The following is a 23585-nucleotide window of genomic DNA, read 5'->3' as shown; positions in this document are numbered from 1 at the left end:
AATGGAAATCAATTAGTAGAACCATTTCAAGTATTCTTAGTGATTTTCACCCAGAAATATTGACAATTCCGGTTTTTAGAGCGGATTTTCGATTTTTCGAAAAAACGGCAAGGGGTTAGTCCATTGATTTTTTTGGTCAAAAAATTTTTTGTCGAGATTTTGCAAATTCCGCAATGGAAATCAATTAGTAGAACCATTTCAAGTATTCTTTGTGATTTTCACCCAGAAATATTGACAATTCCGGTTTTTAGAGCGGATTTTCGATTTTTCGAAAAAACTGTAAGGGGTTAGTCCATTGATTTTTTTGGTCAAAAAAATTTTTGTTGAGATTTTGCAAATTCCGCAATGGAAATCAATTAGTAGAACCATTTCAAGTATTCTTAGTGATTTTCACCCAGAAATATTGACAATTCCGGTTTTTAGAGCGGATTTTCGATTTTTCGAAAAAACGGCAAGGGGTTAGTCCATTGATTTTTTTGGTCAAAAAAATTTTTGTAGAGATTTTGCAAATTCCGCAATGGAAATCAATTAGTAGAACCATTTCAAGTATTCTTAGTGATTTTCACCCAGAAATATTGACAATTCCGGTTTTTAGAGCGGATTTTCGATTTTTCGAAAAACTGTAAGGGGTTAGTCCATTGATTTTTTTGGTCAAAAAATTTTTTGTCGAGATTTTGCAAATTCCGCAATGGAAATCAATTAGTAGAACCATTTCAAGTATTCTTTGTGATTTTCACCCAGAAATATTGACAATTCCGGTTTTTAGAGCGGATTTTCGATTTTTCGAAAAAACGGCAAGGGGTTAGTCCATTGATTTTTTTGGTAAAAAAATTTTTTGTCGAGATTTTGCAAATTCCGCAATGGAAATCAATTAGTAGAACCATTTCAAGTATTCTTTGTGATTTTCACCCAGAAATATTGACAATTCCGGTTTTTAGTGCGGATTTTCGATTTTTCGAAAAAACGGCAAGGGGTTAGTCCATTGATTTTTTTGGTCAAAAAAATTTTTGTCGAGATTTTGCAAATTCCGCAATGGAAATCAATTAGTAGAACCATTTCAAGTATTCTTAGTGATTTTCACCCAGAAATATTGACAATTCAGGTTTTTAGAGCGGATTTTCGATTTTTCGAAAAAACGGCAAGGGGTTAGTCCATTGATTTTTTTGGTCAAAAAAATTTTTGTCGAGATTTTGCAAATTCCGCAATGGAAATCAATTAGTAGAACCATTTCAAGTATTCTTAGTGATTTTCACCCAGAAATATTGACAATTCAGGTTTTTAGAGCGGATTTTCGATTTTTCGAAAAAACGGCAAGGGGTTAGTCCATTGATTTTTTTGGTCAAAAAAATTTTTGTCGAGATTTTGCAAATTTCGCAATGGAAATCAATTAGTAGAACCATTTCAAGTATTCTTTGTGATTTTCACCCAGAAATATTGACAATTCCGGTTTTTAGAGCGGATTTTCGATTTTTCGAAAAAACGGCAAGGGGTTAGTCCATTGATTTTTTTGGTCAAAAAAATTTTTGTAGAGATTTTGCAAATTCCGCAATGGAAATCAATTAGTAGAACCATTTCAAGTATTCTTAGTGATTTTCACCCAGAAATATTGACAATTCCGGTTTTTAGAGCGGATTTTCGATTTTTCGAAAAAACTGTAAGGGGTTAGTCCATTGACTTTTTTGGTCAAAAATTTTTTTGTCGAGATTTTGCAAATTCCGCAATGGAAATCAATTAGTAGAACCATTTCAAGTATTCTTAGTGATTTTCATCAAGAAATATTGACAATTCCGGTTTTTAGAGCGGATTTTCGATTTTTTGAAAAAACGGCAAGGGGTTAGTCCATTGATTTTTTTGGTCAAAAAATTTTTGTCGAGATTTTGCAAATTCCGCAATGGAAATCAATTAGTAGAACCATTTCAAGTATTCTTAGTGATTTTCACCCAGAAATATTGACAATTCCGGTTTTTAGAGCGGATTTTCGATTTTTCGAAAAAACTGTAAGGTCCATTGATTTTTTTGGTCAAAAAATTTTTTGTCGAGATTTTGCAAATTCCGCAATGGAAATCAATTAGTAGAACCATTTCAAGTACTCTTAGTGATTTTCACCAAGAAATATTGACAATTCCGGTTTTTAGAGCGGATTTTCGATTTTTCGAAAAAACGGCAAGGGGTTAGTCCATTGATTTTTTTGGTCAAAAAAATTTTTGTCGAGATTTTGCAAATTCCGCAATGGAAATCAATTAGTAGAACCATTTCAAGTATTCTTAGTGATTTTCACCCAGAAATATTGACAATTCCGGTTTTTAGAGCGGATTTTCGATTTTTCGAAAAAACGGCAAGGGGTTAGTCCATTGATATTTTTGGTTAAAAAAATTTTTGTCGAGATTTTGCAAATTCCGCAATGGAAATCAATTAGTAGAACCATTTCAAGTATTCTTTGTGATTTTCACCCAGAAATATTGACAATTCCGGTTTTTAGAGCGGATTTTCGATTTTTCGAAAAAACGGCAAGGGGTTGTTAGTCCATTGATTTTTTTGGTCAAAAAATTTTTTGTAGAGATTTTGCAAATTTCGCAATGGAAATCAATTAGTAGAACCATTTCAAGTATTCTTTGTGATTTTCACCCAGAAATATTGACAATTCCGGTTTTTAGAGCGGATTTTCGATTTTTCGAAAAAACGGCAAGGGGTTAGTCCATTGATTTTTTTAGAGCGGGATTTTTCGAAAAAAAAAAATTTTTTTGTCAAAAAATTTTTTGTAGAGATTTTGCAAATTCCGCAATGGAAATCAATTAGTAGAACCATTTCAAGTATTCTTTGTGATTTTCACCCAGAAATATTGACAATTCCGATTTTCGTTTTTAGTGCGGTAAAAAAAATTTTTGTCGAGATTTTGCAAATTCCGCAATGGAAATCAATTAGTAGAAATTTCAAATTCGGATTTTCAAGGGGTTTTTTGCGGATTTTCGATTTTTCGGCAATTGATTGATTTTTTTGGTCAAAAAATTTTTTGTCGAGATTTTGCAAATTCCGCAATGGAAATCAATTAGTAGAACCATTTCAAGTATTCTTAGTGATTTTCACCCAGAAATATTGACAATTCCGGTTTTTAGAGCGGATTTTCGATTTTTCGAAAAAACGGCAAGGGGTTAGTCCATTGATTTTTTTGGTCAAAAAATTTTTTGTCGAGATTTTGCAAATTCCGCAATGGAAATCAATTAGTAGAACCATTTCAAGTATTCTTAGTGATTTTCACCCAGAAATATTGACAATTCCGGTTTTTAGAGCGGATTTTCGATTTTTCGAAAAAACTGTAAGGGGTTAGTCCATTGATTTTTTTGGTCAAAAAAATTTTTGTCGAGATTTTGCAAATTCCGCAATGGAAATCAATTAGTAGAACCATTTCAAGTATTCTTAGTGATTTTCACCCAGAAATATTGACAATTCCGGTTTTTAGAGCGGATTTTCGATTTTTCGAAAAAACTGCAAGGGGTTAGTCCATTGATTTTTTTGGTCAAAAAAATTTTTGTCGAGATTTTGCAAATTCCGCAATGGAAATCAATTAGTAGAACCATTTCAAGTATTCTTAGTGATTTTCACCCAGAAATATTGACAATTCCGGTTTTTAGAGCGGATTTTCGATTTTTCGAAAAAACTGTAAGGGGTTAGTCCATTGATTTTTTTGGTCAAAAAAATTTTTGTCGAGATTTTGCAAATTCCGCAATGGAAATCAATTAGTAGAACCATTTCAAGTATTCTTAGTGATTTTCACCCAGAAATATTGACAATTCCGGTTTTTAGAGCGGATTTTCGATTTTTCGAAAAAACTGTAAGGGGTTAGTCCATTGATTTTTTTGGTCAAAAAAATTTTTGTCGAGATTTTGCAAATTCCGCAATGGAAATCAATTAGTAGAACCATTTCAAGTATTCTTAGTGATTTTCACCCAGAAATATTGACAATTCCGGTTTTTAGAGCGGATTTTCGATTTTTCGAAAAAACTGTAAGGGGTTAGTCCATTGATTTTTTTGGTCAAAAAAATTTTTGTCGAGATTTTGCAAATTCCGCAATGGAAATCAATTAGTAGAACCATTTCAAGTATTCTTTGTGATTTTCACCCAGAAATATTGACAATTCCGGTTTTTAGAGCGGATTTTCGATTTTTCGAAAAAACTGTAAGGGGTTAGTTCATTGATTTTTTTGGTCAAAAAATTTTTTTCGAGATTTTGCAAATTCCGCAATGGAAATCAATTAGTAGAACCATTTCAAGTATTCTTAGTGATTTTCACCCAGAAATATTGACAATTCAGGTTTTTAGAGCGGATTTTCGATTTTTCGAAAAAACGGCAAGGGGTTAGTCCATTGATTTTTTTGGTCAAAAAAATTTTTGTCGAGATTTTGCAAATTCCGCAATGGAAATCAATTAGTAGAACCATTTCAAGTATTCTTTGTGATTTTCACCCAGAAATATTGACAATTCCGGTTTTCAGAGCGGATTTTCGATTTTTCGAAAAAACGGCAAGGGGTTAGTCCATTGATTTTTTTGGTCAAAAAAATTTTTGTCGAGATTTTGCAAATTCCGCAATGGAAATCAATTAGTAGAACCATTTCAAGTATTCTTAGTGATTTTCACCCAGAAATATTGACAATTCCGGTTTTTAGAGCGGATTTTCGATTTTTCGAAAAAACGGCAAGGGGTTAGTCCATTGATTTTTTTGGTAAAAAAATTTTTTGTCGAGATTTTGCAAATTCCGCAATGGAAATCAATTAGTAGAACCATTTCAAGTATTCTTTGTGATTTTCACCCAGAAATATTGACAATTCCGGTTTTTAGAGCGGATTTTCGATTTTTCGAAAAAACGGCAAGGGGTTAGTCCATTGATTTTTTTGGTCAAAAAAATTTTTGTCGAGATTTTGCAAATTCCGCAATGGAAATCAATTAGTAGAACCATTTCAAGTATTCTTAGTGATTTTCACCCAGAAATATTGACAATTCCGGTTTTTAGAGCGGATTTTCGATTTTTCGAAAAAACTGTAAGGGGTTAGTCCATTGATTTTTTTGGTCAAAAAAATTTTTGTCGAGATTTTGCAAATTCCGCAATGGAAATCAATTAGTAGAACCATTTCAAGTATTCTTTGTGATTTTCACCCAGAAATATTGACAATTCCGGTTTTTAGAGCGGATTTTCGATTTTTCGAAAAAACTGTAAGGGGTTAGTTCATTGATTTTTTTGGTCAAAAATTTTTTTTCGAGATTTTGCAAATTCCGCAATGGAAATCAATTAGTAGAACCATTTCAAGTATTCTTTGTGATTTTCACCCAGAAATATTGACAATTCAGGTTTTTAGAGCGGATTTTCGATTTTTCGAAAAAACGGCAAGGGGTTAGTCCATTGATTTTTTTGGTCAAAAAAATTTTTGTCGAGATTTTGCAAATTCCGCAATGGAAATCAATTAGTAGAACCATTTCAAGTATTCTTAGTGATTTTCACCCAGAAATATTGACAATTCCGGTTTTTAGAGCGGATTTTCGATTTTTCGAAAAAACTGTAAGGGGTTAGTTCATTGATTTTTTTGGTCAAAAAAATTTTTGTCGAGATTTTGCAAATTCCGCAATGGAAATCAATTAGTAGAACCATTTCAAGTATTCTTAGTGATTTTCACCCAGAAATATTGACAATTCAGGTTTTTAGAGCGGATTTTCGATTTTTCGAAAAAACGGCAAGGGGTTAGTCCATTGATTTTTTTGGTCAAAAAAATTTTTGTCGAGATTTTGCAAATTTCGCAATGGAAATCAATTAGTAGAACCATTTCAAGTATTCTTTGTGATTTTCACCCAGAAATATTGACAATTCCGGTTTTTAGAGCGGATTTTCGATTTTTCGAAAAAACGGCAAGGGGTTAGTCCATTGATTTTTTTGGTCAAAAAAATTTTTGTAGAGATTTTGCAAATTCCGCAATGGAAATCAATTAGTAGAACCATTTCAAGTATTCTTAGTGATTTTCACCCAGAAATATTGACAATTCCGGTTTTTAGAGCGGATTTTCGATTTTTCGAAAAAACTGTAAGGGGTTAGTCCATTGATTTTTTTGGTCAAAAATTTTTTTGTCGAGATTTTGCAAATTCCGCAATGGAAATCAATTAGTAGAACCATTTCAAGTATTCTTAGTGATTTTCATCAAGAAATATTGACAATTCCGGTTTTTAGAGCGGATTTTCGATTTTTTGAAAAAACGGCAAGGGGTTAGTCCATTGATTTTTTTGGTCAAAAAATTTTTGTCGAGATTTTGCAAATTCCGCAATGGAAATCAATTAGTAGAACCATTTCAAGTATTCTTAGTGATTTTCACCCAGAAATATTGACAATTCAGGTTTTTAGAGCGGATTTTCGATTTTTCGAAAAAACGGCAAGGGGTTAGTCCATTGATTTTTTTGGTCAAAAAAATTTTTGTCGAGATTTTGCAAATTCCGCAATGGAAATCAATTAGTAGAACCATTTCAAGTATTCTTAGTGATTTTCACCCAGAAATATTGACAATTCCGGTTTTTAGAGCGGATTTTCGATTTTTCGAAAAAACTGTAAGGGGTTAGTTCATTGATTTTTTTGGTCAAAAAAATTTTTGTCGAGATTTTGCAAATTCCGCAATGGAAATCAATTAGTAGAACCATTTCAAGTATTCTTTGTGATTTTCACCCAGAAATATTGACAATTCAGGTTTTTAGAGCGGATTTTCGATTTTTCGAAAAAACGGCAAGGGGTTAGTCCATTGATTTTTTTGGTCAAAAAAATTTTTGTCGAGATTTTGCAAATTCCGCAATGGAAATCAATTAGTAGAACCATTTCAAGTATTCTTTGTGATTTTCACCCAGAAATATTGACAATTCCGGTTTTTAGAGCGGATTTTCGATTTTTCGAAAAAACGGCAAGGGGTTAGTCCATTGATTTTTTTGGTCAAAAAAATTTTTGTCGAGATTTTGCAAATTCCGCAATGGAAATCAATTAGTAGAACCATTTCAAGTATTCTTAGTGATTTTCACCCAGAAATATTGACAATTCCGGTTTTTAGAGCGGATTTTCGATTTTTCGAAAAAACGGCAAGGGGTTAGTCCATTGATTTTTTTGGTCAAAAAAATTTTTGTAGAGATTTTGCAAATTCCGCAATGGAAATCAATTAGTAGAACCATTTCAAGTATTCTTAGTGATTTTCACCCAGAAATATTGACAATTCCGGTTTTTAGAGCGGATTTTCGATTTTTCGAAAAAACTGTAAGGGGTTAGTCCATTGATTTTTTTGGTCAAAAAATTTTTTGTCGAGATTTTGCAAATTCCGCAATGAAAATCAATTAGTAGGACCATTTCAAGTATTCTTAGTGATTTTCACCAAGAAATATTGACAATTCAGGTTTTTAGAGCGGATTTTCGATTTTTCGAAAAAACTGTAAGGGGTTAGTCCATTGATTTTTTTGGTCAAAAAAATTTTTGTCGAGATTTTGCAAATTCCGCAATGGAAATCAATTAGTAGAACCATTTCAAGTATTCTTAGTGATTTTCACCCAGAAATATTGACAATTCCGGTTTTTAGAGCGGATTTTCGATTTTTTGAAAAAACGGCAAGGGGTTAGTCCATTGATTTTTTTGGTCAAAAAAATTTTTGTCGAGATTTTGCAAATTCCGCAATGGAAATCAATTAGTAGAACCATTTCAAGTATTCTTAGTGATTTTCACCCAGAAATATTGACAATTCCGGTTTTTAGAGCAGATTTTCGATTTTTCGTTTTTTCGTCCATTGATTTTTTTGGTCAAAAAAATTTTTGTCGAGATTTTGCAAATTCCGCAATGGAAATCAATTAGTAGAACCATTTCAAGTATTCTTAGTGATTTTCACCCAGAAATATTGACAATTCCGGTTTTTAGAGCGGATTTTCGATTTTTCGAAAAAACGGCAAGGGGTTAGTCCATTGATTTTTTTGGTCAAAAAAATTTTTGTCGAGATTTTGCAAATTCCGCAATGGAAATCAATTAGTAGAACCATTTCAAGTATTCTTAGTGATTTTCACCAAGAAATATTGACAATTCCGGTTTTTAGAGCGGATTTTCGATTTTTCGAAAAAACTGTAAAGGGTTAGTCCATTGATTTTTTTGGTCAAAAAATTTTTTGTCGAGATTTTGCAAATTCCGCAATGGAAATCAATTAGTAGAACCATTTCAAGTATTCTTAGTGATTTTCACCCAGAAATATTGACAATTCCGGTTTTTAGAGCGGATTTTCGATTTTTCGAAAAAACGGCAAGGGGTTAGTCCATTGATTTTTTTGGTCAAAAAAATTTTTGTCGAGATTTTGCAAATTCCGCAATGGAAATCAATTAGTAGAACCATTTCAAGTATTCTTTGTGATTTTCACCCAGAAATATTGACAATTCCGGTTTTTAGAGCGGATTTTCGATTTTTCGAAAAAACGGCAAGGGGTTAGTCCATTGATTTTTTTGGTCAAAAAAATTTTTGTAGAGATTTTGCAAATACCGCAATGGAAATCAATTAGTAGAACCATTTCAAGTATTCTTAGTGATTTTCACCCAGAAATATTGACAATTCCGGTTTTTAGAGCGGATTTTCGATTTTTCGAAAAAACTGTAAGGGGTTAGTCCATTGATTTTCTTGGTCAAAAAATTTTTTGTCGAGATTTTGCAAATTCCGCAATGAAAATCAATTAGTAGGATCATTTCAAGTATTCTTAGTGATTTTCATCAAGAAATATTGACAATTCCGGTTTTTAGAGCGGATTTTCGATTTTTCGAAAAAACGGCAAGGGGTTAGTCCATTGATTTTTTTGGTCAAAAAAATTTTTGTCGAGATTTTGCAAATTCCGCAATGGAAATCAATTAGTAGAACCATTTCAAGTATTCTTAGTGATTTTCACCCAGAAATATTGACAATTCCGGTTTTTAGAGCGGATTTTCGATTTTTCGAAAAAACGGCAAGGGGTTAGTCCATTGATATTTTTGGTCAAAAAAATTTTTGTAGAGATTTTGCAAATTCCGCAATGGAAATCAATTAGTAGAACCATTTCAAGTATTCTTTGTGATTTTCACCCAGAAATATTGACAATTCCGGTTTTTAGAGCGGATTTTCGATTTTTCGAAAAAACGGCAAGGGGTTAGTCCATTGATTTTTTTGGTCAAAAAAATTTTTGTCGAGATTTTGCAAATTCCGCAATGGAAATCAATTAGTAGAACCATTTCAAGTATTCTTAGTGATTTTCACCCAGAAATATTGACAATTCCGGTTTTTAGAGCGGATTTTCGATTTTTCGAAAAAACTGTAAGGGGTTAGTCCATTGATTTTTTTGGTCAAAAAAATTTTTGTCGAGATTTTGCAAATTCCGCAATGGAAATCAATTAGTAGAACCATTTCAAGTATTCTTAGTGATTTTCACCCAGAAATATTGACAATTCCGGTTTTTAGAGCGGATTTTCGATTTTTCGAAAAAACTGTAAGGGGTTAGTCCATTGATTTTTTTGGTCAAAAAAATTTTTGTCGAGATTTTGCAAATTCCGCAATGGAAATCAATTAGTAGAACCATTTCAAGTATTCTTTGTGATTTTCACCCAGAAATATTGACAATTCCGGTTTTTAGAGCGGATTTTCGATTTTTCGAAAAAACTGTAAGGGGTTAGTTCATTGATTTTTTTGGTCAAAAAATTTTTTTCGAGATTTTGCAAATTCCGCAATGGAAATCAATTAGTAGAACCATTTCAAGTATTCTTAGTGATTTTCACCCAGAAATATTGACAATTCAGGTTTTTAGAGCGGATTTTCGATTTTTCGAAAAAACGGCAAGGGGTTAGTCCATTGATTTTTTTGGTCAAAAAAATTTTTGTCGAGATTTTGCAAATTCCGCAATGGAAATCAATTAGTAGAACCATTTCAAGTATTCTTTGTGATTTTCACCCAGAAATATTGACAATTCCGGTTTTCAGAGCGGATTTTCGATTTTTCGAAAAAACGGCAAGGGGTTAGTCCATTGATTTTTTTGGTCAAAAAAATTTTTGTCGAGATTTTGCAAATTCCGCAATGGAAATCAATTAGTAGAACCATTTCAAGTATTCTTAGTGATTTTCACCCAGAAATATTGACAATTCCGGTTTTTAGAGCGGATTTTCGATTTTTCGAAAAAACGGCAAGGGGTTAGTCCATTGATTTTTTTGGTAAAAAAATTTTTTGTCGAGATTTTGCAAATTCCGCAATGGAAATCAATTAGTAGAACCATTTCAAGTATTCTTTGTGATTTTCACCCAGAAATATTGACAATTCCGGTTTTTAGAGCGGATTTTCGATTTTTCGAAAAAACGGCAAGGGGTTAGTCCATTGATTTTTTTGGTCAAAAAAATTTTTTTCGAGATTTTGCAAATTCCGCAATGGAAATCAATTAGTAGAACCATTTCAAGTATTCTTTGTGATTTTCACCAAGAAATATTGACAATTCAGGTTTTTAGAGCGGATTTTCGATTTTTCGAAAAAACTGTAAGGGGTTAGTCCATTGATTTTTTTGGTCAAAAAAATTTTTGTCGAGATTTTGCAAATTCCGCAATGGAAATCAATTAGTAGAACCATTTCAAGTATTCTTAGTGATTTTCACCCAGAAATATTGACAATTCCGGTTTTTAGAGCGGATTTTCGATTTTTCGAAAAAACTGTAAGGGGTTAGTCCATTGATTTTTTTGGTCAAAAAATTTTTGTCGAGATTTTGCAAATTCCGCAATGAAAATCAATTAGTAGGACCATTTCAAGTATTCTTAGTGATTTTCACCAAGAAATATTGACAATTCAGGTTTTTAGAGCGGATTTTCGATTTTTCGAAAAAACTGTAAGGGGTTAGTCCATTGATTTTTTTGGTCAAAAAAATTTTTGTCGAGATTTTGCAAATTCCGCAATGGAAATCAATTAGTAGAACCATTTCAAGTATTCTTAGTGATTTTCACCCAGAAATATTGACAATTCCGGTTTTTAGAGCAGATTTTCGATTTTTCGTTTTTTCGTCCATTGATTTTTTTGGTCAAAAAAATTTTTGTCGAGATTTTGCAAATTCCGCAATGGAAATCAATTAGTAGAACCATTTCAAGTATTCTTAGTGATTTTCACCCAGAAATATTGACAATTCCGGTTTTTAGAGCGGATTTTCGATTTTTCGAAAAAACTGTAAGGGGTTAGTCCATTGATTTTTTTGGTGAAAAAAATTTTTGTCGAGATTTTGCAAATTCCGCAATGGAAATCAATTAGTAGAACCATTTCAAGTATTCTTAGTGATTTTCACCAAGAAATATTGACAATTCCGGTTTTTAGAGCGGATTTTCGATTTTTCGAAAAAACTGTAAAGGGTTAGTCCATTGATTTTTTTGGTCAAAAAATTTTTTGTCGAGATTTTGCAAATTCCGCAATGGAAATCAATTAGTAGAACCATTTCAAGTATTCTTAGTGATTTTCACCCAGAAATATTGACAATTCCGGTTTTTTAGAGCGGATTTTCGATTTTTCGAAAAAACGGCAAGGGGTTAGTCCATTGATTTTTTTGGTCAAAAAAATTTTTGTCGAGATTTTGCAAATTCCGCAATGGAAATCAATTAGTAGAACCATTTCAAGTATTCTTTGTGATTTTCACCCAGAAATATTGACAATTCCGGTTTTTAGAGCGGATTTTCGATTTTTCGAAAAAACGGCAAGGGGTTAGTCCATTGATTTTTTTGGTCAAAAAAATTTTTGTAGAGATTTTGCAAATACCGCAATGGAAATCAATTAGTAGAACCATTTCAAGTATTCTTAGTGATTTTCACCCAGAAATATTGACAATTCCGGTTTTTAGAGCGGATTTTCGATTTTTCGAAAAAACTGTAAGGGGTTAGTCCATTGATTTTTTTGGTCAAAAAATTTTTTGTCGAGATTTTGCAAATTCCGCAATGAAAATCAATTAGTAGGACCATTTCAAGTATTCTTAGTGATTTTCATCAAGAAATATTGACAATTCCGGTTTTTAGAGCGGATTTTCGATTTTTCGAAAAAACTGTAAGGGGTTAGTCCATTGATTTTTTTGGTCAAAAAAATTTTTGTAGAGATTTTGCAAATTCCGCAATGGAAATCAATTAGTAGAACCATTTCAAGTATTCTTAGTGATTTTCACCCAGAAATATTGACAATTCCGGTTTTTAGAGCGGATTTTCGATTTTTCGAAAAAACGGCAAGGGGTTAGTCCATTGATATTTTTGGTCAAAAAAATTTTTGTAGAGATTTTGCAAATTCCGCAATGGAAATCAATTAGTAGAACCATTTCAAGTATTCTTTGTGATTTTCACCCAGAAATATTGACAATTCCGGTTTTTAGAGCGGATTTTCGATTTTTCGAAAAAACGGCAAGGGGTTAGTCCATTGATTTTTTTGGTCAAAAAAATTTTTGTCGAGATTTTGCAAATTCCGCAATGGAAATCAATTAGTAGAACCATTTCAAGTATTCTTTGTGATTTTCACCCAGAAATATTGACAATTCCGGTTTTTAGAGCGGATTTTCGATTTTTCGAAAAAACGGCAAGGGGTTAGTCCATTGATTTTTTTGGTCAAAAAAATTTTTGTCGAGATTTTGCAAATTCCGCAATGGAAATCAATTAGTAGAACCATTTCAAGTATTCTTTGTGATTTTCACCCAGAAATATTGACAATTCCGGTTTTTAGAGCGGATTTTCGATTTTTCGAAAAAACGGCAAGGGGTTAGTCCATTGATTTTTTTGGTCAAAAAAATTTTTGTCGAGATTTTGCAAATTTCGCAATGGAAATCAATTAGTAGAACCATTTCAAGTATTCTTTGTGATTTTCACCCAGAAATATTGACAATTCCGGTTTTTAGAGCGGATTTTCGATTTTTCGAAAAAACTGTAAGGGGTTAGTCCATTGATTTTTTTGGTGAAAAAAATTTTTGTCGAGATTTTGCAAATTCCGCAATGGAAATCAATTAGTAGAACCATTTCAAGTATTCTTAGTGATTTTCACCCAGAAATATTGACAATTCAGGTTTTTAGAGCGGATTTTCGATTTTTCGAAAAAACGGCAAGGGATTAGTCCATTGATTTTTTTGGTCAAAAAAATTTTTGTCGAGATTTTGCAAATTCCGCAATGGAAATCAATTAGTAGAACCATTTCAAGTATTCTTTGTGATTTTCACCCAGAAATATTGACAATTCCGGTTTTCAGAGCGGATTTTCGATTTTTCGAAAAAACGGTCCATTGATTTTTTTGGTCAAAAAAATTTTTGTCGAGATTTTGCAAATTCCGCAATGGAAATCAATTAGTAGAACCATTTCAAGTATTCTTACTGATTTTCACCCAGAAATATTGACAATTCCGGTTTTTAGAGAGGATTTTCGATTTTTCGAAAAAACGGCAAGGGGTTAGTCCATTGATTTTTTTGGTAAAAAAATTTTTTGTCGAGATTTTGCAAATTCCGCAATGGAAATCAATTAGTAGAACCATTTCAAGTATTCTTAGTGATTTTCACCCAGAAATATTGACAATTCCGGTTTTTAGAGCGGATTTTCGATTTTTCGAAAAAACTGTAAGGGGTTAGTCCATTGATTTTTTTGGTCAAAATTTTTTTGTCGAGATTTTGCAAATTCCGCAATGGAAATCAATTAGTAGAACCATTTCAAGTATTCTTAGTGATTTTCATCAAGAAATATTGACAATTCCGGTTTTTAGAGCGGATTTTCGATTTTTTGAAAAAACGGCAAGGGGTTAGTCCATTGATTTTTTTGGTCAAAAAAATTTTTGTCGAGATTTTGCAAATTCCGCAATGGAAATCAATTAGTAGAACCATTTCAAGTATTCTTAGTGATTTTCACCCAGAAATATTGACAATTCCGGTTTTTAGAGCAGATTTTCGATTTTTCGTTTTTTCGTCCATTGATTTTTTTGGTCAAAAAAATTTTTGTCGAGATTTTGCAAATTCCGCAATGGAAATCAATTAGTAGAACCATTTCAAGTATTCTTAGTGATTTTCACCCAGAAATATTGACAATTCCGGTTTTTAGAGCGGATTTTCGATTTTTCGAAAAAACGGCAAGGGGTTAGTCCATTGATTTTTTTGGTCAAAAAAATTTTTGTCGAGATTTTGCAAATTCCGCAATGGAAATCAATTAGTAGAACCATTTCAAGTATTCTTAGTGATTTTCACCCAGAAATATTGACAATTCCGGTTTTTAGAGCAGATTTTCGATTTTTCGTTTCTTCGTCCATTGATTTTTTTGGTCAAAAAAATTTTTGTCGAGATTTTGCAAATTCCGCAATGGAAATCAATTAGTAGAACCATTTCAAGTATTCTTAGTGATTTTCACCCAGAAATATTGACAATTCCGGTTTTTAGAGCAGATTTTCGATTTTTCGTTTTTTCGTCCATTGATTTTTTTGGTCAAAAAAATTTTTGTCGAGATTTTGCAAATTCCGCAATGGAAATCAATTAGTAGAACCATTTCAAGTATTCTTTGTGATTTTCACCCAGAAATATTGACAATTCCGGTTTTTAGAGCGGATTTTCGATTTTTCGAAAAAACGGCAAGGGGTTAGTCCATTGATTTTTTTGGTCAAAAAAATTTTTGTCGAGATTTTGCAAATTCCGCAATGGAAATCAATTAGTAGAACCATTTCAAGTATTCTTAGTGATTTTCACCCAGAAATATTGACAATTCCGGTTTTTAGAGCGGATTTTCGATTTTTCGAAAAAACGGCAAGGGGTTAGTCCATTGATTTTTTTGGTAAAAAAAATTTTTGTCGAGATTTTGCAAATTCCGCAATGGAAATCAATTAGTAGAACCATTTCAAGTATTCTTAGTGATTTTCACCCAGAAATATTGACAATTCCGGTTTTTAGAGCGGATTTTCGATTTTTCGAAAAAACGGCAAGGGGTTAGTCCATTGATTTTTTTGGTCAAAAAAATTTTTGTAGAGATTTTGCAAATTCCGCAATGGAAATCAATTAGTAGAACCATTTCAAGTATTCTTAGTGATTTTCATCAAGAAATATTGACAATTCCGGTTTTTAGAGCGGATTTTCGATTTTTTGAAAAAACGGCAAGGGGTTAGTCCATTGATTTTTTTGGTCAAAAAATTTTTGTCGAGATTTTGCAAATTCCGCAATGGAAATCAATTAGTAGAACCATTTCAAGTATTCTTAGTGATTTTCACCCAGAAATATTGACAATTCAGGTTTTTAGAGCGGATTTTCGATTTTTTGAAAAAACGGCAAGGGGTTAGTCCATTGATTTTTTTGGTCAAAAAAATTTTTGTAGAGATTTTGCAAATTCCGCAATGGAAATCAATTAGTAGAACCATTTCAAGTATTCTTAGTGATTTTCACCCAGAAATATTGACAATTCCGGTTTTTAGAGCAGATTTTCGATTTTTCGTTTTTTCGTCCATTGATTTTTTTGGTCAAAAAAATTTTTGTCGAGATTTTGCAAATTCCGCAATGGAAATCAATTAGTAGAACCATTTCAAGTATTCTTAGTGATTTTCACCCAGAAATATTGACAATTCCGGTTTTTAGAGCGGATTTTCGATTTTTCGAAAAAACTGTAAGGGGTTAGTCCATTGATTTTTTTGGTCAAAAAATTTTTTGTCGAGATTTTGCAAATTCCGCAATGGAAATCAATTAGTAGAACCATTTCAAGTATTCTTAGTGATTTTCACCAAGAAATATTGACAATTCCGGTTTTTAGAGCGGATTTTCGATTTTTCGAAAAAACTGTAAAGGGTTAGTCCATTGATTTTTTTGGTCAAAAAATTTTTTGTCGAGATTTTGCAAATTCCGCAATGGAAATCAATTAGTAGAACCATTTCAAGTATTCTTAGTGATTTTCACCCAGAAATATTGACAATTCCGGTTTTTAGAGCGGATTTTCGATTTTTCGAAAAAACGGCAAGGGGTTAGTCCATTGATTTTTTTGGTCAAAAAAATTTTTGTCGAGATTTTGCAAATTCCGCAATGGAAATCAATTAGTAGAACCATTTCAAGTATTCTTAGTGATTTTCACCCAGAAATATTGACAATTCCGGTTTTTAGAGCGGATTTTCGATTTTTCGAAAAAACGGCAAGGGGTTAGTCCATTGATTTTTTTGGTCAAAAAAATTTTTGTCGAGATTTTGCAAATTCCGCAATGGAAATCAATTAGTAGAACCATTTCAAGTATTCTTAGTGATTTTCACCCAGAAATATTGACAATTCCGGTTTTTAGAGCGGATTTTCGATTTTTCGAAAAAACGGCAAGGGGTTAGTCCATTGATTTTTTTGGTCAAAAAAATTTTTGTAGAGATTTTGCAAATTCCGCAATGGAAATCAATTAGTAGAACCATTTCAAGTATTCTTAGTGATTTTCACCCAGAAATATTGACAATTCCGGTTTTTAGAGCGGATTTTCGATTTTTCGAAAAAACGGCAAGGGGTTAGTCCATTGATTTTTTTGGTCAAAAAAATTTTTGTAGAGATTTTGCAAATTCCGCAATGGAAATCAATTAGTAGAACCATTTCAAGTATTCTTAGTGATTTTCACCCAGAAATATTGACAATTCCGGTTTTTAGAGCGGATTTTCGATTTTTCGAAAAAACGGCAAGGGGTCCATTGATTTTTTTGGTCAAAAAAATTTTTGTAGAGATTTTGCAAATTCCGCAATGGAAATCAATTAGTAGAACCATTTCAAGTATTCTTAGTGATTTTCACCCAGAAATATTGACAATTCCGGTTTTTAGAGCGGATTTTCGATTTTTCGAAAAAACTGTAAGGGGTTAGTCCATTGATTTTTTTGGTCAAAAAAATTTTTGTCGAGATTTTGCAAATTCCGCAATGGAAATCAATTAGTAGAACCATTTCAAGTATTCTTAGTGATTTTCACCCAGAAATATTGACAATTCCGGTTTTTAGAGCGGATTTTCGATTTTTCGAAAAAACGGCAAGGGGTTAGTCCATTGATTTTTTTGGTCAAAAAAATTTTTGTCGAGATTTTGCAAATTCCGCAATGGAAATCAATTAGTAGAACCATTTCAAGTATTCTTTGTGATTTTCACCCAGAAATATTGACAATTCCGGTTTTTAGAGCGGATTTTCGATTTTTCGAAAAAACGGCAAGGGGTTAGTCCATTGATTTTTTTGGTCAAAAAAATTTTTGTAGAGATTTTGCAAATACCGCAATGGAAATCAATTAGTAGAACCATTTCAAGTATTCTTAGTGATTTTCACCCAGAAATATTGACAATTCCGGTTTTTAGAGCGGATTTTCGATTTTTCGAAAAAACTGTAAGGGGTTAGTCCATTGATTTTTTTGGTCAAAAAATTTTTTGTCGAGATTTTGCAAATTCCGCAATGAAAATCAATTAGTAGAACCATTTCAAGTATTCTTAGTGATTTTCACCCAGAAATATTGACAATTCCGGTTTTTAGAGCGGATTTTCGATTTTTCGAAAAAACGGCAAGGGGTTACTCCATTGATTTTTTTGGTCAAAAAAATTTTTGTAGAGATTTTGCAAATTCCGCAATGGAAATCAATTAGTAGAACCATTTCAAGTATTCTTAGTGATTTTCACCCAGAAATATTGACAATTCCGGTTTTTAGAGCGGATTTTCGATTTTTCGAAAAAACGGCAAGGGGTCCATTGATTTTTTTGGTCAAAAAAATTTTTGTAGAGATTTTGCAAATTCCGCAATGGAAATCAATTAGTAGAACCATTTCAAGTATTCTTAGTGATTTTCACCCAGAAATATTGACAATTCCGGTTTTTAGAGCGGATTTTCGATTTTTCGAAAAAACTGTAAGGGGTTAGTCCATTGATTTTTTTGGTCAAAAAATTTTTTGTCGAGATTTTGCAAATTCCGCAATGAAAATCAATTAGTAGGACCATTTCAAGTATTCTTAGTGATTTTCATCAAGAAATATTGACAATTCCGGTTTTTAGAGCGGATTTTCGATTTTTCGAAAAAACTGTAAGGGGTTAGTCCATTGATTTTTTTGGTCAAAAAAATTTTTGTCGAGATTTTGCAAATTCCGCAATGGAAATCAATTAGTAGAACCATTTCAAGTATTCTTAGTGATTTTCACCCAGAAATATTGACAATTCCGGTTTTTAGAGCGGATTTTCGATTTTTCGAAAAAACGGCAAGGGGTTAGTCCATTGATTTTTTTGGTCAAAAAAATTTTTGTAGAGATTTTGCAAATTCCGCAATGGAAATCAATTAGTAGAACCATTTCAAGTATTCTTAGTGATTTTCACCCAGAAATATTGACAATTCCGGTTTTTAGAGCGGATTTTCGATTTTTCGAAAAAACTGTAAGGGGTTAGTCCATTGATATTTTTGGTTAAAAAATTTTTTGTCGAGATTTTGCAAATTCCGCAATGGAAATCAATTAGTAGAACCATTTCAAGTATTCTTTGTGATTTTCACCCAGAAATATTGACAATTCCGGTTTTTAGAGCGGATTTTCGATTTTTCGAAAAAACGGCAAGGGGTTAGTCCATTGATTTTTTTGGTCAAAAAAATTTTTGTCGAGATTTTGCAAATTCCGCAATGGAAATCAATTAGTAGAACCATTTCAAGTATTCTTTGTGATTTTCACCCAGAAATATTTTAAATATATATATATTAAAAGAATTTTCGACTTACTGTATTCCCTGTAAGTGAAGAAGGTTTTGTCGCACATCTGAAGCTGCGTGAAGAGTTCACTTGGACGGGATAGGGCTGGTGTTCCTGTGAGCATTATCACCCTCCTGGCTGTCTTCACGAGCACCAGAGCTGCATTTGTGCACTTGGACTTGTGATTCTTCAGGTAGTGTGACTCATCCATGATGAGGACGCCACAATTCTTCTGTGCCAGCTTCTGGACGCACTTCTCCATCATGGCATAGCTGGCAATGATGAAGGAGGCCTCTGACACGATACTCTGCCCAGAATTGAGTACGACAATCTTGTGAACGGGAACGCGTGGAAGAAGTTCTCGGATTTTGGCTGCCCAAGTGTCTCTTGTGGTTGCAGTCGTGCAAATTAGCACTGGCCAGTCATCCCGGTAGAAATCAGCCACAGCCAGGGCTTGGTAAGTCTTTCCCAGACCCATTTCATCAGCAATGATACAACGACCTTGCTTCTCAATTGCGTATTTGACCCCTTCCTTTTGGAATTCCAGGAGAATGTTGGCCAATGTGGGTTCAATGCTGTTTAGGAAGGACATATCCAAGGAATCTTGTTTGATCTCACCAAAGAGCTTGATAATGAATCTCGGAAGTTCCTCTATGGACACTTTATCGCCCAAACCTTTGACCATCTTCACAAAATCTTTGTAATCCTTCATGTGGAAGCTCCAGAGCCTCTTGTTTGGATCATAATTTCTGGATGGGATTGTCTTGAAAGCATCCGTCACTTGGTTGCTGAAATTACTCAGAGTCACGCAGAATCTCTCCTCAGACAACATCGAGCACTTAAGGAGACAAATTGGGGATAGGAATACTGGTTTAGTTGCTTCCGGAACCTTCTCTTTTGTCCTGTTTGCGTAGGGTTGAGAGAAGATTCGATTGTCCTTAAGTGGTTGTGCCTTAATTTTATTGTCTGTCTTCCCAGGGAGGTATTCTTGATTCCTGGGAATAGTAGAGCTCTGCCCAGACCCGTAAAATTGCTCCGAATTGATGGATACTCCAAGAGATTTGGCAGGAGATGGGATTATTCCGGGAGTTGTAGTTTTTGCTTGATTTTGCTTCAATCTCTCCAGGGCCATTTGTCTTTTTGCAGCTATTTGTTCCGGAGAACAAGCCATTTTCACTTTTTTTTTTTTTTTGGAAAAAACAATCACTCGCCAATTTGATTTTCACTGGAAAAACTGAGATTTTCTTGAGGAATTTCACAATAAAAACACATAGAAACAGCTGTCATGGAATTTCCGCGCAGATAACCTCAAAGTCACTGGCATGCAAGAAGGCGCCAAAAATCTCCGCCATTTTTCCCTCATGCCATTTGGATCGAATGATTTGAATTTTAACGAACTCAACATGTGCTCAAACATCTTGGCAATAAAAAAAATTAATTGACGCCACCAGAACGTAAGAAAATTACCTCATTGTGATCATAAAACACTGGTATTTGATACATATTGTCAGTTGCTGAGGCGACAGCGTGTCCTTTTTATCACCAACGCCAGAATAAATACAATTATTGTGAAATGAAAATTCCTCGCTAAAATTGATAACAAAATCATTTTCCTCGACTTTGTGCGCACATAAAAAGAAAAAAAAAGCCCATCCGTCGAGACAAATACACAAAAGACATGTCGAAATGCCTCATTTTCCTCCCATTTGACCTCCTCCTCCACCCCCTTGGAAGAAGAAAAAAAGCCACGAGAGAGTGTCTTTTATGACGATGCGACGACTGTAAATCATTTTATTGAAATATCTTTTAGTTCTATTTGACAAATAGTAAAATTAAAAAGGATTTTTATAGTTATATCACCTTATCGCGCCTTCATATTCAACCACATACATCATTCCCACTCCATCCCTCTGCCCACCCCGCGCGCAATGGCAAACATTTACAATAGAGAGCAACGAAGAGTTATTGCTATGAGCTCTGCCTCTGATAACATATAGACATTCTGTCTTGGTTCACTCAATTCTACAAAAAAATGTGAAAATGCTCTCTTCTCTTGGGCTATAATTATTTTCCCATTCTTTCACAAAATGCGCGACTTTTGCAAAAAAAAATGGTGAAAATTGAGGCTGATTGAACAATTGAGGTTGAAAGCACAGGGCAATTGAGATTATTTTTGCACAGCGAGACATCTTCCTAAAAAAAAAAACATACCCAGTTTGAAAGAAAAAGCCATTTAGCAACTGAATGCACCACAAGAGACAATTTTATCGCTTCGATTGAAGAAAACCGCGAGCAATAATTGAATTGTTCAGATACAAAAAAAAATAGGAATGTCGAAATTACTTTTGAAATCATAAAGAAAATTAATAGCCATCTTTTTAGCAGATAAACATTTCTGAAAGAAACCTTAAAAGCCAGCATTGAAGCTTAAAAGCATGCTACAATTGATAGGATTGAGGTATTCTTCCGATTGGTAAATAAATTGATGATAAGGGAACCACATGGGGTAAAATGTAACAATAAGAATTTTTTCGTATTTCACGAACTCCCAGAAAACACTGTTAGAAAAATTTAGTCCCAACTACCTCATATACAGTTATGAAAACTATAAAATATAGTAAGCATAGACCCATCTGTATATTTAGCTAGGGTAACTAAATGAAATAGTTGACCAATATTAGTTACAGTATCTTTTTCATTTAGTTATCATAACTAAATTAAATTAGTAACGGGTACTGTAACATATTAGTTTGAATAACTAAATAAATGTGGTTGATACCCATCTTATTGGCTGTAATACAGTAGAGTCTCGCTATAGTCCATATTTGGTTCCAGATTTGACACTTGGGTCGCACTAGTCCATGTCATTTTTTTAAAATTATCAACGATTTTTAGTATTGAAATTGTTTGACGGCTTCCACTTTCTTTGCGATTGTGGTACCTGCTCTCGCTCTCTTTATTATGGATCACAATTGTCACAATTACTCAATTAAGTTTGCCAAAAATAATATTAAAATAATTATGACAAAATTTCATGTCGCGTATTAAAAATCATAACCTAACTTAAAATCAGTGTTTTAAAATCAACGGTCGATAAATTGTAGACTATAGAGCGATGGCTTATAGCGGGACTCTACTGTAACTATATCATATTAGTTGTGGTTACTATATAGCTCGGAATAGCTTCAGCACATAAGCAAAAAAAGCACTCTTTACTACTGAAAAAGTTGTCAGAACTTTATGAAAATATAGGCCCATTTATTTGCATTAGTTGTGAGAACTAAAAGGAATTAGCGACCAATATTAGTTGGAATATCGATTTCATTAAATTAACACAAGCAAATATAATTATATGAAACCATTATAAAATAATTTGCGCAACTTATCCACGTAAGTATTGCCTCATGTTCTCACTACTAATAAATTTATTATGAGTAAAATGTTTTACTGTTTTATCACACTTGCACATTACAATTTTAATGTGATTTACATTAATTGTCGCTGGTGAGAGTCCAAATGTGTAATTTGTGTGTATGAATTATTTTATATTCAAAATTTGATTCATTTGTTGATAAAAAGGTAGACTTGGCCCGCAAAAGTTGGTATAAATTCATTTATATAGCATTAATGCGAAAAATTAATGCGATTTTCTCTTTAATTTTTGTAATGTGAAAAATATTTATGCTTTAGGTAAATTTAAATTTATTTTTGCAGGCCAAGTCCACTTCTTTATCAATAAATAGAAAAACCCCAAATGCCCCAAATATTAAGTGACTCAAAGACACAAATAACATATTTGGACGCTTACAAGCGACAATTATTGTGAATCACATTAAAATCTTAATGTGCAAGTGTAATAACGCCATTAAGATTATAAGAACTATTTTAAATAGATTTGATAATAATCACCCGATCAACTAATTTTCATTAGTAATGATGTCTAAACATTTCTGAGTGTTGAAAAACTTGTAATAAGAACATTCTTATAGAAAAGTTATCACTTCTTAATTTTGCCAAAGACTATTTTCCTCTATCTCGAATGGAAAAGAAGCTGTTGGAGCCATTTTCTAAAGCCATTGTATAAATGAGCAGTAAAAAGTTGAGCAGTAAAATACTTTTTTTATTAATCGACTTTTTTAAAAATGAGCTTTTTTGTCCTGTTTTTCAATGGCATTAAACCTCACCGTGATGTTATTTAGCTTTACAAACCCATTGTGAAGCTAAATTATGATAAGTCTTAATTCCTTTTAAATATAGGAGAAAAATTCCATTTTCAAAGGTACTCCACTTTCCCCTAATAAAAAGAATATTTAATTCGAGCATAATATAAAGGTATATAATTTCAACTATTTCTGAAACTTTCATTTCAAAATTTTAAAAATGCAGCCGCATGGACCTTCTTTATGAAAATGGCTAAAATTAACATTAAATACACCCTTCGTAAGCTTAAATACACGTGATTTGGACCGGGAAAACGCTGTAATATCCAGTTCTATTGACTGAAATAGTTTCATATATAAACCTAAGAACAGTTTTAAACAAGATTTGAGAAAATACATGAGCTACAAAATTTATAATTTGAGAATCAGTCAAAAACAAGCTTTTTGGACAAAAATGCAAAAGTATCCCCACATTCTAAAACTGATCTAATCTTTTAATAATCATTTATTATAAGCTAAATACTATTAGTAAATATTATTAAGAGTCAGAAAAACTGAAAATAATGCCGAGGGAATATTTTTGGTACGGATTGTGGTCGGTTTCCGGTGTGATGTGTTCTGAAAAGGGTTTCTTCTTTGAATACCAAAATTTCCAGCCCAAATTCTACTTTTTCATATATTTTTTTATTATTTTTCAAATTTCTTCTTATTATTGTTGCAATTTCATTTCCTTTACTTCATTATTTTATTTAAAAAAAAACATGAATAC

The 23585-nt window shown here is 32.6% G+C and overlaps 1 protein-coding gene across 1 annotated transcript in view; it reads right to left on the bottom strand.

The window, feature by feature from the left end:
* The window catches only part of LOC129807844 (SWI/SNF-related matrix-associated actin-dependent regulator of chromatin subfamily A-like protein 1), a 58484-nt gene extending 38087 nt beyond the window's left edge, over positions 1-20397 (bottom strand). Inside the window, exon 1 of the mRNA XM_055857409.1 lies at positions 18687-20397. Coding sequence (XP_055713384.1) covers positions 18687-19827 — 1141 coding nt within the window. The 5' untranslated portion in view covers positions 19828-20397. The remainder of the gene's footprint in view (positions 1-18686) is intronic.
* Between the last annotated feature and the right edge of the window lie 3188 nt (positions 20398-23585).

The sequence above is a fragment of the Phlebotomus papatasi genome, chromosome 3, assembly GCF_024763615.1.
Source record: "Phlebotomus papatasi isolate M1 chromosome 3, Ppap_2.1, whole genome shotgun sequence".
Lineage (NCBI taxonomy): Eukaryota > Metazoa > Arthropoda > Insecta > Diptera > Psychodidae > Phlebotomus > Phlebotomus papatasi.
The sequence above is the reverse complement of the archived record's forward strand: the minus strand, read 5'-3'. Positions and strand labels throughout refer to the sequence as shown.